The following is an 18,973-nucleotide window of genomic DNA, read 5'->3' on the forward strand; positions in this document are numbered from 1 at the left end:
TCAGGCTTGAAAATATTTATCTTCCATTTCCAGGTGTTCACATAACAAGTATACACAAGCATGCTTTCTTCAGGAAAACATGTGGACACAGATATCCCAGCTCTGCCCATACGAGTGAACATAATTGCTATCATCATGATACCAACCTTTATGAGCATACACTTACATTATTATATATTATTATATATTACATATTATTATAATATATTACGCCGTGTAATACCTCTCAGATTAAAATGTCCTTCAGCATCTCCACGGTCCATCTTTGTTGGACTCTCTTGAGTATGTCCATGCCTCTTCTGCACTGTGGAACTAAACATGGATTATACTGGTGGTAAATACAGACATGAAAGTGAGAAACACATGCCATGAGGAGTTCAGACACTTTAACAATAGCTGTGCCAGTTGCCTCTTGCCATTTCATATGCCTAAGTGCTATACTCACGTTTCCAACCAGTTACATACCTTTGCATCCCAGTGTTCCATATTAAGAGAAACTGTTAGCCAGTATGAAAGAATTAATGAACAGATAAAGCTTTTTTCTTCTAAACAGCCTTCTGTAACACTCAAGCAATTCCTTTTGATAAAATTGTGCATGTAGAGATTATCACGTTTTCCAAAAAACAGAAAGCCTTCAGTTTGAAAAGCCCTAACTGAAATAATGAGGGAGCTATGTGAAAAAGCCTCACTGAATGTCCATGTAATTTACAAAAGTTAGGAGTGATCTCACATATAGGAGTATATTGGAGTAATACATCAAATACAGGATTGTCTAAAAAAGGTGGGCACAGGTGAAGATTAAGTGCTTTCTCCTGTACAGAAAAAAAACCCACAACACCACAGTGCAAACACATACAACGGACTTCCATTGTTTAGTGGGACCATGAGAAATTAAGACAAAAAACTTTTAAATAACAAGCCAGCTAGATTCATGGGAATCAGGATGTCAAAAGTAATACTAATGAAGACAAGCAGACACACAGAAGTTATCAAAGAGGTATAGTCATTTAATTTTCTTTAGAATTAATACAGAAATATATGCATCTTTGTAAGAATTTTTTATTCAGATAAAGATGTATAATGAGAGAAGTATCATTCTTTACTGCTGTGGAGAAACAAAGGAGGAATATTAGTGGTTATGGTCATTTCATGATTTTGCGCCTACAGCAAGTAAAACAGCTTGTATATTAGCAATATAATGAACCGGATTAATGTTAAGTAATCTGCAAAATGTTTCAGTTGCTCCTTCTAAAGTTATTTATTTTTTTGCCTGCTGAAGTTATTCACTACTGAGGCAGGTGATCAAGGAGTTGAGTTCAGAGTTTGGCATAATCTTTCAGGATTGTTTCCAGTTTCTGGCTCAGCATGATGTTCCCCTTCACTTTCAGTTTACCAGAAAAGAATGCCTAGAAAGAGGCAAGAAAAGGAAAAAAAATGCATTCACCTTCCTATCCAATATCCAAAGAATTGCTGTTACCAAACAAAAATGCAATGAAAATTGGGGTTGTTCTGTGCCATTGTCCCTAGCTCACAGAGCTATACATGCTGTTTCAGTCTATTCCAGTATTTTTTTCCAAGTTTTGTTAAACTGTGGCTTCACGATTTGAAAAGCTCTTCAACTGTTCTCAAAGGAAATGCTTTTGCATAGCTCCATTAACTTGAAATAGATTCAAATCAGGAGGAGAGAGACGGCAGAACAGAATTTAAATAGATGCTTATAGCTCCTTTAGATGAGAAAACTCCGCATCAACTCAAAGGAAATAATAAAGTCCCAAGAAGAGATAATATGTCTGAATTGCAGTCACAGCTCTCTTGCATTCTGAAGATTACCTGTCAACATCTAGGGCTTGGTTTATGCCCTGTGCTTGCTATATACTGAGGGGCACAAAGGATTTTATTTCTGTGCTATCTGGACTTACAACAGACATTTGCCATCGCTGTTAGTCTCCAATTTTAAAACCAATTCTCTATCAACTTCTGTTTGGGATCAAAGAAAACAAACTGTTCATTATATGATGATGTAATTGAAGTTCTTGTTTGCTCAAGCGTTAATCTGTAAGCTGAAATTCTACTTTTGTGACAGTTTAATTTACTCTTACACAAGGCACCTTTATTGGTAAAACCAGAAATTTTAAGCAGTTCTTTATTCTACAAAACTGAAAGTACAAGCTCCATTTATGAAGCTTGCTTAAATCTTAAAACAATCCAATTTTGGTGAATTTATGCATTTATGCATCACTCATCATTTTTCCTCACAGCAGTTGTAGCAGAAAATCAGGGTAGTGTAACAAATACCATCTTCCTGTTCTATGACATATCGAAACTCCTTACAGATGACTCCTTACAAATCCTATTGTGAAATGTCAGAGGGGGAAAAAGAAAAGAAATAAAAAAAACAAAAAAAAACTTTGTTATGTTAGGCTTCATATCATTTGAGGTACTGTTGTTCTCCTTAGAAGTAAAGATGGCATAAATTCCTTTCCATGCCTTCTGACTAATTCAGTACAAGGTGTGCTTACACCCAGCATTGCAGGTTTTGGAATGCAAACAGTCATGAAGCCAGAACTTGATTTCAGGCAAACTTCCCAGGCAAGTAAGTCTGTCAAAAGCATTTTACCTTCTGGGGATTGGTCTTTTGTTGCACCACATCCATAAAATCCTGGTCAGAGAGTGTGAAGGTGGTATCAGCAGAAGTTCTCGCAGGTCCCTGGTACACAGTTCCAGAACCATTTTTCAAGTCAATTGCTGAGAAAAAAACAGCAAAACATAGTTTTAGTTCAAAATAAAGACGAAATTTTTGGTTTATAGAACACTCCACACCCATTATTACAAAGCATCCAGCATAAAACATAAATGTCAAGCTAATCATTATTTAGAAAATGAAGGTTTTTCTAATTCTTCTTCTTTAATGAAAGAAAATAACAGAGGTCAGGAAAAAAAAAAAACACCCATTCCTGTGCTGCCTGAGCAGATATGTTCAGATAGTGCAAGTGTATGCATCCTGCATGCCTGCAGTTAAAAGTAACTGAATTGTGGTAAGTCCAAAATTTGAACATTTTTCTCAAGTGGAGATTAAGAACGTTTTATCCTTTGGGTTTTGTTTTGTTTTTAGAGTGCAGACCAGAAGAGACACAATAAAATGTAACTGCTGCTCAATTCGCGCCGCACCTAGTTTTAAAGTAATCAAAGGGAGAAAATACCTACATTACCTTAAAAAACCATGCCCTTTTATTTTTATGGACGCAAAATTTATGCATCAGCATTGCACGACTCTACCTTGTCATTCAGACTTTTCAAGCGTCTGCTTAAATAACCATGCTAGATTGAACTTTTGATATTCAAATTAGACTGGTCCTTGTCCTTAAAACATGCTCCTTTTAGCATAGGGAATGATTAAGGAGCACGTGCACTTAAATCTTATTAATTTATCATGGTTCCACACACAGCTTTCAATAATTTCACTGTCATCAGCATGGTTTAACACAGGTATCACAGCAATTTGGATTGGAACTTTAGGGGATAAAAGGAAAGTAAATCTACTGATAACAACGGGCAGGAAAATGCCTGTTTAAACCAAAACAGACAATTGTTTGGTATTGAAACAGTTCTTAAAGGAAAAAAACATAATAGGAAAGTTCTCAATGAACTTTCAGCCCTTGGGTTAACTCCAGAAAGCAGGCTATCCACCTGAGGAGGAGGGGAGCTCACAGGAAGGACTGCCATTTTAAAACTGCTGCACAAACATAAGAAAACATTTTTAAACATCTAAGAGTCCCAAGTTATTAATGACTGCAAATATTCCAAAATTGTAATGTCAACAGTAAAGCTGTGAGGTTTTTAGATGGTATCCTTTAGCCAGAGAAACCAAACGTGATGGTTGTTCAACACATGTTTGCACTTTCCTTATTTTGCCTGACAGGCAAACACAGCCTGTTCTGTTTGGTGGAGAGAGCATTTCAAGCCTTGCCAAACATCTGTCCTTCTTTTCTGGAAAGCCAAAAATTTCCTAAGGTGCCTGGAGATTTGGAGTGTTGTTTTCCCAAATGAAAAGCCCTGCCAAAATAATCTATTACAGGTCTAACACTATCAGGTATAGTGTCACTTGTTTAAAATATTTTGACAGGTTATGCTCTGCCAATTCTTTCTCAGATTTTGCAGATTCTCAGCCTTTCTCTTTATGTATTTTCCTTCTGACACCCCTCTTTCTTAAGTACAAAACATAATCACTACTGAAGGATATAACACCGCTAATCAGGTACAGGGATTGTCAGACAGCTTCTTTTAGTTGCCAAATTTTAAGGCAACTGCCTAACAGCAGAGACTAAAAACCAGCTCACCTTTTGTTTTTCTTCTTCTGAATAGTATTTCTGAAAGGTTAACTACACCAACTCTGTTTGTCTGAAGCAGTTAAATCTTTCATTTCCTGAAATTTGTTCTAAATATATATATATATATATATTTTTTTCCAGTTAAAATGAAACTAGAAAGAGAATTAAGTGTGTGGTAATGTTCTGTGAGGGAAATTACATACTACACAATTATTACTCACTTGATTATTTACTACTAAAACATGTTGTAGTTTCAGAAACAGGTTTAATGTACATCACTAACTTGACACAGTAAGAATAGAAGGGAAATTACTCGAAAGCAGATAAACAACCTTGTAAAAGAACAAAAGCATACCAGCAGTTAAGATATAGCTATTCGAGATACAAGTAAAACTAAGAAATACTCTAGACTTCCTTGTTTCTCTCCAAAACCATTCACAGCTAGTGAAACAAAACATCAAGTTCTGCTTCTTGCCAGATCAAAGATCATTTGCTTGGCATTAGGGCCACATCAGGTTTTCCATACCTCCTTTGTTTGTGAGCTGTATAATGTCCTTTTAAGCCATAAACCATAACACTGTCACTTAACTGAGCTCAGTTTGAGCCATATAAACTGTGCTGACCAGCAAATCCTTCTGTCTTGGCTCAACCTCAGATGGCTGCCAGGAGCCACAAAGCCACTCTTCACTCCTGCTCCTCACCAGGATGGAAGAGAAAGTACTCTGGAAAATCTTGTGGGTTTAGACAGTGACAGAGCACTCAACAGATGCTATGTTTGGGAAAACAGACTTGACTTTGGGAAGATGTACTTCATTTGTTTTCAGGTTAGTGAGAAATGGAGACTCAACTAAAAATATCTTCCCATCTTCAATACAGAAATGGGGACTGTGTTCAGCCCACTGCCATTCTTCTCTGCTATTCCTCTCACCTCACTCTTCTCTATAGGTCCCTCAGGACAACCTACTCCTGTATGGGCTCTGCTCCATGGGCCATCACCTCCTTCAGGCCACATCCACTACTGCACCTCCAGGGCTATGTGTTGAGATCTGCCAGACTGCTACATGTGGAGCCCAAGGGCTGTAGGAGACAGCCTGCTTCAGCATGGACCTCTTCTGGGCTGAAGGGAACTTCTGTTCCCTGCCTGGAGCACCTCCTGGCCTCTTTTTGCATTGACCTTGGTGCCTGCAAGGGATGCTTCTCAGAGTTTTGTCACTTCTCACTCTTAGCTGCTGTGTGGTGTTTTTCACACTTTCTCAAATGTGCTGTGACAGAGAAACTACCAGCACTGCTGATTGACTGAGCTCTGTCCTGAGGTGGATCAGTTTTGGAGTTGTGATGGCTGTATCCAACATGTGGCTAGCCCTGGGTCTCCTTTCACAGCGGCCAACCCCTGAGGGCCACCTACTTAAGAAAACCTTGCCACATGCAACCCAAAGGTATAAATTCACAAAATGCACATGTGCTCTTACTAGATGCTTAGAGTTTCTAATCAACTATTTTTAATTACTTTTTCACCTTAGAAATAAATAAACATACAAATAAATATAAATAAATAAGCATAATTCCCTTTTTTTAATGCTTCATTTTATACTTATTATTTTTTTTCTTGGTTGTTCTTAATCCCAGCCTGTTCTAAAAGTGAACCTAGATGGTGAAAACGTGATTTAACACCTCCTAAGACACAAAAGACACACTTTACTCTATTGAGCACCAGCTAGAAAGGCAGCTTTGATATATCCCAATTATATTTGTTGATTAGTCTTAGTATTGTAAAGTTTAGAAGACACATTTTGAATTAAACGTTTTAACCACTGTGACAAATTCTAAGATATCTGAACAATAAAATACATAATACATTGTGTTGCCAGGGCTGTTCTCTCTACTAATTCACATCTGAATCACATCAGCATTCCTTATCAAATCACTCCTGTAAATAACTGCAAGCTCCAAAGGCACAAGAGCATCTTAAAATACTGCATGACCATGGAACACATTCATATGAAATCCTTAAAATCATTGTTAATTAAAAGTTATTAGAAAACTTTAAAATTGATAGCCTACTGCTATGTTCTATTCCAGCTATACGAAAACTATAATTTCCATTTCCATTTTATTCTCTTAAATAGTGTTACTCAATAAAGAAGAAAAAATATACATAGAAATAAGTAAATACCAGCAGTCACAAATGAAGAGCACTGTAACAAAAAATCTTGCCAGTTTCATGAAAACATGAAGGATCTTCTCCTGAGACTACAGTGCCAGCACACAGAAAAGTGGATATAAATAAGCAATGAAAGAAATGAGCTGAATACCAGAACAGATTCCAACCTTCAGAGCAGAAGAATTCTTTCCAAAGTGATTTAAGACCAAAGACGATGCCTTCCTGTAAAGTATACCTTTATGAGACTAAGGCAAATAATACAGCTGTCTGCTGCAGGAAATGGTCTTGAAACAAGCCTCCTACATAGGTCTCCTACACAAATCTCCTGGATACATGTCTCTGAGATTAAAGCTTCTATGTTGCATAGCCATTACAGTGGTCACCTTAATAATGATGGGATACTGGTGTGTCTGTGACCCAAGTATTTCCTCAGCTGTGTGGTAGCCTGCCAGCACACCTCCACAGCTTCCAAAAACAGCTGAGTAGCTTCAGGATGTCCCAGCTTTACCCCTACCCACAGCTGACTTGCTCCATATAAAAAAAAGAAGTTTGAAACAGAGGCATGCTACTACTTCAATACTCTGTGAAGGAACTTAATTTAAATGAAACTTAAAGCTGAAATCCCATTTCAAAATCAACTAGCTTCTCAAATACGTAGAATTTCAGCATTGCTCACCCAGTAAACAACAAAATTAAGCAGCTCCAGCACATGAAGCAGTAGCCAACCTACGATTTTTTTTTTTTTGTTTCTAATTACATATGGAAATGCCACATGACAGTAAATACACAAAATTATTATTCTCCTTAAGATATGCTCGTCAGAGAAGTAATTCAAAGCTCAAAAATGATATTTATCCAGATTAAAACCCTATACAATGGCTTTCAACAGCAAGTAGCCCAAGAATTGAAAAATATAACATTTATTACATGGCTTTCGCCTTTTTTTTCCCCCTCACCCGAATTCTCCCTTGCAGAAGATAAGCAGCTGCAATATAAACCTCAGCCTGAGAGCAAACAGAACAAAGTGTCATTCACTGTTCATTGCCCAGAGTTACTTTGCATCTTAAATTATTAAGCAGCTTCATGGTAATTTTAGAGACAATGAAATGCACATAAACTTTCCTATAAAAGTTTTATTTTTTCAAGAACTGGAAAAGAAGAGAAATATTTTATGCCCTCAGCATGATGCAAAGCAACAGAAGAGGAAACTTCTAAACTTCTGAGCAATGTTCTAGAGATTCATTAGCTATCAGCTAATAAATCTCGATGGCAATGTCTGAAAACTACTGAAGCAATTGTACAGCATTAAAAATGCAGAAGAGTAGAGAGTATGCTTTAGGTATTGAATGTAATGGGAGAAGCTGCAGTTAAAGCTAGTGGGTGTCTAACAAGAATTCTGTTTTAAAAAATGACCCTTCACTTCTTAGCTTATTCCTTGCAGTTTCAATACTGACAGAATGGATATTGATTTATTTTTTTTTTCCATTTTCAGCATCCATGTAAATTAGAACAATTTGTTTCCATAAGAAGGAACTTCTACTTAAAATCAGTTGTCAACAGCTACATTTTAACACGTTTCTGACAGTGAATGAGCTGTCAAAACTTTCAGATCTTGAGTGCAAAACCAGAATTTCTATAACCATGGTTTCATACCATATATAGAAATTTAGATAAAAATAAAGATAATTGCAAATTAAAAATGCCATTACTAAAATTAATAGTATCATCAGGAGTTGCCTCTGTAAAAAGTGTTCATGTATTCTATTCAAGATAATAAGATATTTGGCTTACTGTGCAAAACAGAGATCAAAAGGTAAATAATTTTAAAAAGAAAGTGAAAAGCACTGAAGCCTTGAAAGTTTGGAAAACACTGGAATGACTGCCTGTACGAGAGAAAAAAATCACAGCAGACCATGATACTGTTTGCTTTCTCTTATCTGCTTCCCCTCTCACCTTCCTCCAAGATCTCAAAAAGCTCAAGGACATTAGCAGGAGATGCTACAATCATCAATGAGACGGCAATGAGCTACAGTGTCCAGATCGTTTCTAGCACTGTCAGTTGCTGCAGTTTTCACAACAGCACAAAGCTGTGAAAAGTGACAAATCCAAAGACCAGAAGACAAGCCAGCACAACTAGGTAATGAATTTAATAAAGGAAAGAAGCCCAGCAGGTAGCACAGGAGAGCCGTAAGCACTATTTGTACAGTCCTGGGAGGCTCTCATAAGTAGTCATAGAAAGATGATGTATAATACAACAGTTAGTACAAACTCAGAACTCAGAGAAAAACAAAAGCCTCTCCTAAATTAATCTCCTGACATTCCAGTTGTTTCAGTGATAAGAATTCTGAACATATGTTGAAGGAATATGCAATATTTACTCACATCAAACAAATTCTAAATTAATTTTAATTCTCAGTTAATTTGATGTGTTTCTCTCCAATACCATACCTATTTATTTTCCAGGATTTCACTCAAGCAAAAGAAAAGATGATACAGAAAAGTTACATCCATTTAATTATTTTTAGGCAGTGAAACATTCATTGGAAGAATGCATAGCTTCCCTCCTACTGCTTCAGTAGCAAACAAAAGAGAGAACAAGGATGGATCCTCCCTCTCTATATAGAGAGGCAAAAATATCCAACCATTTCCACCATAATAAAACATGATCTCATGAATCAGATAAGGCCACTGCCCAAGCTTCAGTCTTTCAAGCATGTCTATTCTTCATTCAGTAATTTGTAGCTTACAGTCTTCCTTAACCAGAGATTTTGCACGTTATTCTTTGCCAGATTCTTCTTCCATTAATTTATCCATTCTCTGTACATAATATTAAGCCACTTAATAAAGCCATTGCAAATTTAGAAACAACAGTAAACTATGTTAATGACAATGTTATTTCCTATTTATTACTGTAAACACAATTGGCACGTATTACTTTTACTTACAGATGAAACAACAGATGAGAACGATGCAATTAACAAACTACAAGTAACCACTGTAAGTAACCACTAGGGTTTTGGAATCTAATCTGTATATTGGTAATGTATTTTCTAAAAATTCAGTCAGAAACATAGAAAAGACTTCATAAACCAGTTCTAAATATCATTTGAATTAACAGAAGTGTTAAGAGTAGAAGTCCTGAGGAATGGTAGGAATGATTAAGAATAGTACTAAGTTTCAAGACATCTTAGTTAAATTATGCAGCATCCTTTCTCTCATTTTGATTTATAGGTACTCAGCATTAACAATCTAAACAAGTATATTCAGTAAATTGAGTAATTGCTATCCAAGAGTGCATGCCTCCCCATTCCTTAAAAACTGCAGAAAATGTAATACAAAACTATGTTGATCATTCTACAGGTGACACTTTCCAGAATTTCCAGATCCTTAGAATTAAGAGAAAGTGAAATTGTAAGGTCCTAAACTGCTCTGTAAACACTGTAAACATTTCATGAGGACATGACATTAAACAGACTCAACACTTCTTAAAAAGCAAACAAAAATTTAAAATAAATAAATAAATAAAATTAAAAATAATAATAATAACAAAGAAAATTCAGCAACAATTTATAGGACAAAGTGAAAAAAAGATCAGATTTGACCTTAAGAATCACTATCTCCTGACAAGGAGAAAAGCCCACCTCATGAGTACCTCCTAAAACTGTTCTGACTGGATTCAACCTTTGAAGCCAACAGAAATCAAGCTGTGCAAGGGACAGGCTTGACCCCAAGATTTGCATTTCTCCACAAAGAAGACAGTAAGGTCTGCGAATTACAAACTGAGTGCAAATTACACCCTTCCCTCCCACCCACTGCCATTACAAGCTTTAGGTTGTTCATCAATCCTGTCCTTCCCTGAGGGATGGGCAAACAATGTTTACATTCATTACACTTTCACATCAGAAATTTCACATGGAAATAAGTTGGATGATATTTTTACTGAAGGCACAAGAACAATGCTGAAGAAATAAATACTTGCTCAATACAGATTAGTCAGTTTGTACATTATCAGCAGACTAGTTATTTCAGCACAGGATGCCTAGAAGAAGGTTAAATTAGCCTAAGTGCAGTGAGGACCTATTCTGGAAAATGTAAGTACAAATGCCCTGAAGTTCTACAGTGTGCCTATGTCTTCATCTAAGTAGGCAAGTTACAGAAGCATATTCTTAGAAATTGAAAAGAAACTGCCAGTATGGAACTTTATCTGATCTCTTCATCACTTGTGTGTTCAGTTTGCAGTCAGATTTTTAGGTCCTGCAAGCATTCATCTAATAGTTTATCCTTGTTTTAAAAATATCAGTTTAATTAAAATGAGTATAATTCTTCTCACTTCATTTAAAAAAAAAAAAAAATGCACTGAGACATTATGTAAGAGCTACTACTTACTCCACTGCACTGCTGTTTTTCCATCTTTAGTGATGTTCCACTGGAACACAGCATTTACTTTCCTTACCAATTCATGTCCAATCTCTTTGATGCGACGGGCAATTTCTTCAAACACCAGGTCACTCTGCAGCCCTGTAGTCTTAAAAAGAAAAAGAGAGCAGGAAGGATTTAAAAAGGAAAGCTCTTTAAAAAAAAAATAAAAAAAAAATATGACTATTACTTTAAGCATTGTGTCCAGGAGTCTCTATTGTAGAATTATCCAATGCAATCAAAATGTTTTCCACCACAAATAATTACTTCTAGCAATCGCCAGCATAAAAGAGTATACTCGAGCAAAACACACTCATGGACTCTTACTGGAGAATTAGTTCATATCTCGCTTTTACAGGTTTTGTCATTTATCACTACAATTTAAGATATGTTTTACACTTAGGAATTTTTAAACAGCTTGCAAATTGCCCTTTACTCCATTCAGAGGATAACCATTGCCACTTCTTCCACAGTGAATGGAATATTCATTTTCAAAACACAACAAATGTTTTCACCAGTATGTTACCTTAGTACAGCACGATAGATTATCAGAGACTGCAATATGAACACAGTCAGAACCCAGTGCAGTCACAATACGTTGACCATTTCAGAGTGGGATCAGCTACATTCACATTTTTAACTTTTCCAAACATGTGATGTTGTGCAAGCCTTTCATTGTTTTACCTCAACTAATATTTGTACTTGATAAAAAGCTCTACTTTAAGAAGCTCCCCTGAGAAATATTTTTATCCAAAGAGAAGTGAAGAAAAAAGTTATCCTAGCTTTATTTTTTTCTGCTGTACCTACCCATATACTGCATATAAGGATGCAGTACTGCTTATGCTGCCTCTCTCTTCATCACCACAATTATGACTAAGAAACATTTTACATCATCCAATATGATTTCTGATGACATTTCAATTTGACAATCACTCAGGTGAGTTTCCCCTGCATGACTCAATCAGAAAACTCCTGCCCAAGTAACTTAATTTCTCAAAGTTAGCTTGAAGAAAAAAAAACCTGTGCTGTCCATGTTTCACTGACATGTTCTAATCCTTCAATGTTTGAACCTCAAATGTAGATTTGACAACAGTTCAGAATATCAAAGGACTGCACACAACCAGTGTAAAGACACAGGTTACAAGAATGTATCACAAGCTTTAGATGAATGTTTCTATCTCGATATTTCATAAACGTCAATGCACTGAAGACTCATTCTTGGCACACAAAAATCAATGGAACAAAAATCAGGGTTTATTAAGGCAAGGTATTGTCTACCCAGTTCTCCAAAGACCACACTAACTACCCAGAAAGACATCAGTACACGCAATTTTGTCTTTTGTGGCAAGTTCAGTATCCTGGGTATATAACAATACCCATTCAAGTCTGAGCTATCTCTCTCTCTATCCCTCTCTTTCCTTTTCAGAGAGAAAACATGCTGTGAATTACATAGTGTGTGTTAGGTCATATTCACAAACAGCATTCAGAGCCTACTTTCAAAAAGATAATTCAATGATAAAATTGTTCTTTCTGTGAGGACGCTATTTCATTTTCACTTGCTCTTTTCTTTTAGTGCTTTCCTGTCACTCTCCCCATAACTCTACAAACATAGGGAAAGAAAAGTCACTAATTTTTAAAGCTTATAATGAGTTCAGTATCTATCATCTGCAAAAGAAAATCAACATGCTCGTTTTACAGGTACTTCCCTAACGTGTGACCCTGCATGCTGCATCTCTCTCTTTTTCTGTAACACGCAGAGGAATGCTTCTACTAACAGCTCAAATGGTATAAAGAACTTCAAACTCCACCAGGTATTCTGTGGATTCTCTCAGCATGTTTCCTTCAAAATAGATCCACAAGCCCTACACAATAACCACAGCATGTGCTCACTTCTCTGAAGTCTTATTCACATGAAATCTTTGTGGATAAGACTAGCAAGTGATTCTATTATTGTTCTCCTGCTCCTCCCAACAATACAGCCCCATTATGCTCCTTTATAAGTCAACACTTCTTTTGCTTACAGGCTTCAGGGAAGAAGGCTTATCCAAGGTTATATCCACATAGCCCCCTGCAATAGCAATGTCTCCAGTCTCTTTGACCTGTGAAAGTGAAAGAAATTACATTGAAGACATAGTGCATGAGAAATAAATAAATAAATAAATAAATAAATAAATAAATAGATAAATAAACAAAAACAGCATAAGCTTTCATTTACATTTTAAGCCCAGAGGTTAAGAAAACAGAAAAATAAATAAATAAATAAATAAAGGTTTCAGTGAGAAGAAAAACAAAAAGTCTAGCTTTAAAGCCAATTAGTTTTATACCATTTGCAAACAGTTCTGCAAATGAAACAATTAACTGATTCCTGACAACTTAAATCAAAAGCTAATGATGGTTTTCTATTTACAAAGTGATCAAAAAAACCATTATGTAACTGAAAAATTATCATCTCTGACACAAATAACTGTTAATATTACTTCCTAAATAGCTCTGAGAAAAATACATTGCTCCAGGATGATTTTAGTGAGGTAGCTCCCAGTATCTTTAGGCATCTTACACTAGAAACAATTTTTTAAACACCTTTAGATCAGAAAGATTGCAAGAAGAAAGAGGGCGGAAAAAATACCTGAATTCTTTTCTGTTTTATTTTTTGAAATAGTTATGCATCAGATATGAAACTGAGTTTCATTTCGGCATTGTTTCTTTAATGAGGACTGACACACAAACCGTACTGACTTCCTGACAGTGAAAAAAAGGCAGCAGCAAAATGATTCACTGACAGTACATACAGAGTTATACGATAAATTGAAAAGTCCAGGCAAAACCATAGTCTAGATGATTTCACAGGTGAATTTAAGATAGAAAGAATGCACACTAAAGATTATTCAAGTCATTCCTAACATCTTGCCACCACCATCACTGCAACTGCAGGCAGTGCTGAAAATGAATTTAAAGTACTGCATCACAATTAAATGTGTGTTTTCAGTTTGATTTATCTTGAGTGTACTTACATGTACACAGATGATACGACTTGATTTTAGACTACTCTGAATTACAAAAAGTAATAATTGCTTTGAACAAGCAACTGTTGAAGCAACATGTTTTCTGTAATCATGGTAAACACTAATACTCTGCCTTTAAACTATGTTATGTTATTCCACACTGCAGCTTACTAAAAAAATAATTGGTATCAACATCCCCCAGAACTCTGTATATAACGCTAACGCTAAACCAAGCACAACAGAAAATCCAGCCTTTGAACACAATGAAGGATCACATTCTATATACAAGCTTTCAAAGGGCTGGAAAGTATACCATGAACAATGTTAGTTTAGACTGTACACACAAACCTCAAAAAGATCTAGAAGTCCTCACAGGGCTGAGCAACACTAACTTTTAAAGATTGGTACACATCTCCATGTCTGTAGTACTGTAGCTGTGAAGTAGCTCCAGAGCTCATTTGAGGCATTAAACTGTCTTGTTGATTGACTACTAGCAGCCTGACATAGTTTGTTTCTAGCATCCTTAACACTGTCCATATCAAGAGATTACACAGCTACCAACACTTACCAGGTCTGCAAACAAAATTTACCTTCACTAGTCAACATGTATTCTGCAAATCTGTGTTCTGCAGGACACATTATCTATCCCGTGTCCTTATAATGATCCTCTTCCTTTGATTTTTTCCTGCCCAATCCTTACCTGCTTCTATCACTGCTGCTGTACACACTGATTAACAGTTTGGCTGCAGATTTATAGAGACATGGGTAGCAAAACTTTGGCCACACAAAACAATGTACACTATATCTGTGCAAGCTAATGCATGCTGACAAATAACAGCAGCAATTCATGATTTAACAGAAATACCAGTGGCACAGGACTCTACAACAGAAACAATGAGAATTTACTTTTCACCTCCACACACAGTATTTTTGCTGACACTGAAATTTTCCACCACTACAGGGTACTCACATAAAATGCTAACACCAAATCCAAAGAAATCTGAGTAATACAAAAAGTCAATTTATAGAAGAGTAAGATCTGTTTCATTGCAGTTATTATGTCTGACTGCTATGAAACTTCAATTGCCAAGTAAGCTCTTCTGCACAGATGCAGATAAAGTTTAACTCAATTTAATTGCACTTTTTGGAAGTTCACCTTCATTTGCTGACTGCCAGGAGTTCATTTCAGCAAGCTAAACAAACGTTCAAGAAAAAGACACATGAACATGGTTAAGATTTTCTGCAAAATGCAAAGGATACTGACTTAAGAATGAGCGTGTTTTTTGCTTTTTCCATAGTGGACAAAGCAGAAAACAATGAAATAAGTCCTAGTACTAGTTAAAACAGGGAGCATATAAGTTCTTCTAACAATGTTTTTGTTATCTTACTGTAATGTTTGTGAAACACTAAGACAGAATATTTAATTCCTTTCACTTCATTTCTTCCCTGAATCTTCTTCAATGGTGCATTCAGTGAGCTACATCAACCACTTACTGTCATAACAACAAACTTTTACACAAGCCACACTTTTTCATTCAAGTCAGCAACAGTGGTTGCATTCTCACCTTGGTCTGAAAATGAATTCTATTTCCTTCCTTCCACATTTCTGTTTGTAAAGTCTGCCCTGGGAAGACTGGTTTTGCAAAGCGAACCTGAAAATAAATAAACAAATAAAAGATCAGAGAAAATGAAGTAAATTTTTGTCAAATCTGTCCCTTAGAGGTTAAAAGAAAAATAGGTTCTACTAAACTGAAAAAAAGAAAAAAGAAAAAAGAAAAAAAAAAGTCAAAAGGCTATGCAAAGCATATAAATATTTAAGGAAACATAGTAGACAGAGGCATAAAAATGCATACAACAGTAAGAGCAATTGCTGCAGTCATGACGATGAAAATCCTATTTGCACCCTAAAGAATTCTCTTGGCACTGAAATCAGAATGTTAAGAAAATTCATGTCTAAGAAGAAACTTACAGACCTTGATTGCCTTGAATCTGGTTACATCATTGTTTGCAAACTCCTTTAAGACGTTTCTAGCAGCAAACCCAAAGGTGCACAGTCCGTGAAGTATCGGCTTCTGAAATCCTATTTCAAAAATTAACGTTTTAGTGATTGTAATATTAGGAGTATGCATGTCTTTACTAAAAGTATTTCTGTTTTAGCTGGAGTATTTTATTCCAGTAATAATTATTATCTTACTGAAAAAACATCTGTACCTACTGATATTAGTACCTCAAGGCAAAGGAATGTGTTCACTGAGAACTGAAACTTCAACACTGAATATGCCATGTAAAACTCATAAACAGAATGAGCTGCTGTCTGAACTGGTGATAAAATGAAAATAAGATTATTTGTGTTATTATGTGCAAAAGGCACACCTGAAACATCATTACAAGGACGTCTGCACATTAACAGTAAGGGGTACAGTAATAACTGAAAGGTGGTGACACACACACACAAAATGCTTCATATTTTGAATTCCTTTTAATAGTTGCCAAACATCTTCATATTTAGAACACAATTCAGTAACAGCTTTAGCTTGTTAAGAATGGAAAAAAAAACAACACTCAAAAGGATTCAGGCATTCAGAACAAAATGAACAAATCAAAAGTTACAATGTTTTGTTCACATTCACATTTTGCTCAGGCTTCCTTGAAGCACTGACCTTTACAGCAAAAGCTGGGCCATGGAAGAGGATAAACTTTATTTAGTAATTAATCTTTTTCCAGTCCTACCAAGTCTGACAAAATAAGCCTTTAAAAATCAGTCTGACATGTGCTAAAGCACAATGATTGAGTTTTAAAAATACAGCTTGCACTGAGTACAGTCTGATCCCTTAGTAGGTTGCTCTGACCTCACTGGGCATATGAACAATAATTGATCATGCTTGTAACAGCACATGGATCTGGATCTGAGTCAGGTCTGTCCAGCCTTGGCTCTGAAAATAGATGCTTTGCCTGGAACTCATCTGCCACTCTCAACTGTCAGAATCTGTTTTTCCTGAGCTCTATGAACAACTCCTCACAGCATCTACACATCATGAAAAGTTGTCTCAAGGGACAACAACTAGGAGAAAAACAAAGAAAAAAAGAGATAATAAATAATAATGTGTGTGTGTGCGTATAAATGGAGATGGGAGGGGGGGGGGGGGGGGGGGGGGGGGGGGTGGGGAGGCTGTCGGGTAAGGGTTGGGGACGGGAGAAAGACTGGCCTGGGGAGAATCAGAAGGGATAAAAGACACCACTTTCAAGACTGAGACAAAAAGGCCACTAGCACTTGATGCAGTGAGAGACAGGAAGTCTAAGACAGAGCCTAAAGGAAGAATAAGTCTACCAGGAGTCAGAATGACAAATAGAGATTAAGACTGGTTAGGTTAGTAAGAGACATGACAGAAGTAAAAAAAATACACACTCAAAGAAAAACCCCTAAGGTGACTAAGTAGACTTTCTACCTAGACTAAGATGAAAGGAACATAAAGGCTGTTTTCACATTTTAATATCTTAGAAGTATTTACATGCTATAAGAATAAAACCACAAAGATATCAACATGTTTTCTTCCAATATCTTCTCTGAAACATTATCTATCTGCAAGAAGGCTTAACAGTAATCTTGGAAACACCTCAATGCATTAAGCTTTATGCTTCCTTCTAGTGCGCACAGATAAGAGGTAGTCAATTTAAAAGACAGGAGTTTAAATGCATCTTAAGAAAAAAGTTTCATTATAACTAGAATAGAACTGAAAGATCTCCTCAGTAATTTTCTTTTTCTTTTAAACATCAATATAGTATAGATATTTGAGTAGGAAACTGACACAGTTGTAAAATCCAGCACTGTTTGTAAGTATTCAGACAGATTCACATACAGATTAAATTTTGTTTTTCACTGTAAGTACCAGTGCTCTCAGTATGTTGAAGAATTTTACTCCTTCTGGAAGGACTTCTTTAATGCAGCATTTTATCAATGGCCAGCCTACCTAATTACCGAGAGGTCTAGGTATACAACCTTACAAGGAAAACCTGCTATCCATTCTATCCTGCCCTTATGTCAATTACTGGAGTTGAGAAGACTACTCAAAAGCAGAAAATGCTACACCAACGCTAACACAATCTCAAAATCACTTAGATGGAAAGAATGATCTATCAAACAGTTTACATAATTTCCTCCAAAGCTTTTGATAGTTAATTGAATTATTTCTGCTTGTAAAAACAGAGATTGAACAGATGGGAAGGTGGAAACGCACAAACTCCAGCAGGAAAATAGGACAAAAGATGGGCTCCCACTGTAGATAAGAATCTGAGCATTATTCTAAGCATTCCCAGCTACATGAAGCAATGCTTCTAAGTGAGGCATCACACAAAACTTTGAAGACATCTAAAGGTGACTTTAAGGACAACTATGAAAAAGCACTGCTTTTCCTAGCCTCTTAGATACTTTATTGATAAAATGAAGAAAATAGAACATTTGCATCATCCTTTATCCACATACAAATACAAATCCCTCAACTCACCTCCCAGTGCAGCAAAAGTTGGGTCTAGATGCAAAGGATTCCAATCCCCACTAAGTCGATACAAGGCAGCCTTCAGAAGCAAAGAAAAATGGGAGGTTAGCTGGGCTTGTAGAAACCAGCAAAATTACTTAAAACCATAGATTATCAAACTACTCTAAATTTAGTTTACTAGCTCTTAGATAATAAACTCTACAATCAACCAAATAAAAGTTATGTTTTTGTATAGACAGGCAGCCAATGTCCAGAATAAACTAACAAAATGTGAGGTGCCTTGGTACATGATAAAATAATGAACTGTGGTAGAAACATATGCTGGTAACAAGCAGATCCAGATTAAATAAAACTTTACAGCAAGGAAGTAATAAATTTCATAGAATTTATCAATAGGTTCATTTGTTTGAAGTGAAATTTTAAAGAGTCTTCTTGCATGACAGACTCATTTGCTTAAAAAAAACAACATACAAAAACTTTCAAAGTAAACAAGAAAAAATTCTACCATGCTCCTTCAATATGTGTTGCATCTTACAGAGGTCAGAAACATCCCTTGCTTTTTAAGAGTAACAA

At 36.0% G+C, this 18,973-nt stretch overlaps 1 protein-coding gene across 2 annotated transcripts in view; it reads right to left on the bottom strand.

The window, feature by feature from the left end:
* Positions 1-986: 986 nt before the first annotated feature.
* The window catches only part of HSD17B4 (hydroxysteroid 17-beta dehydrogenase 4), a 51,731-nt gene continuing 33,744 nt past the window's right edge, over positions 987-18,973 (bottom strand). The window contains exons 18-24 of one of the 2 annotated variants that reach the window (XM_015849994.2): positions 18,410-18,479; positions 15,881-15,987; positions 15,473-15,559; positions 12,927-13,004; positions 10,876-11,014; positions 2,618-2,745; positions 987-1,406 (exon numbers count right to left, since the gene is read on the bottom strand). In XM_015849994.2, the coding sequence (XP_015705480.2) occupies positions 1,317-1,406; positions 2,618-2,745; positions 10,876-11,014; positions 12,927-13,004; positions 15,473-15,559; positions 15,881-15,987; positions 18,410-18,479 (699 nt within the window). In that variant the 3' untranslated portion in view covers positions 987-1,316. The remainder of the gene's footprint in view (positions 1,407-2,617; positions 2,746-10,875; positions 11,015-12,926; positions 13,005-15,472; positions 15,560-15,880; positions 15,988-18,409; positions 18,480-18,973) is intronic. The other variant, XM_015849993.2, reaches the window with a different exon arrangement.

The sequence above is a fragment of the Coturnix japonica genome, chromosome Z, assembly GCF_001577835.2.
Source record: "Coturnix japonica isolate 7356 chromosome Z, Coturnix japonica 2.1, whole genome shotgun sequence".
Lineage (NCBI taxonomy): Eukaryota > Metazoa > Chordata > Aves > Galliformes > Phasianidae > Coturnix > Coturnix japonica.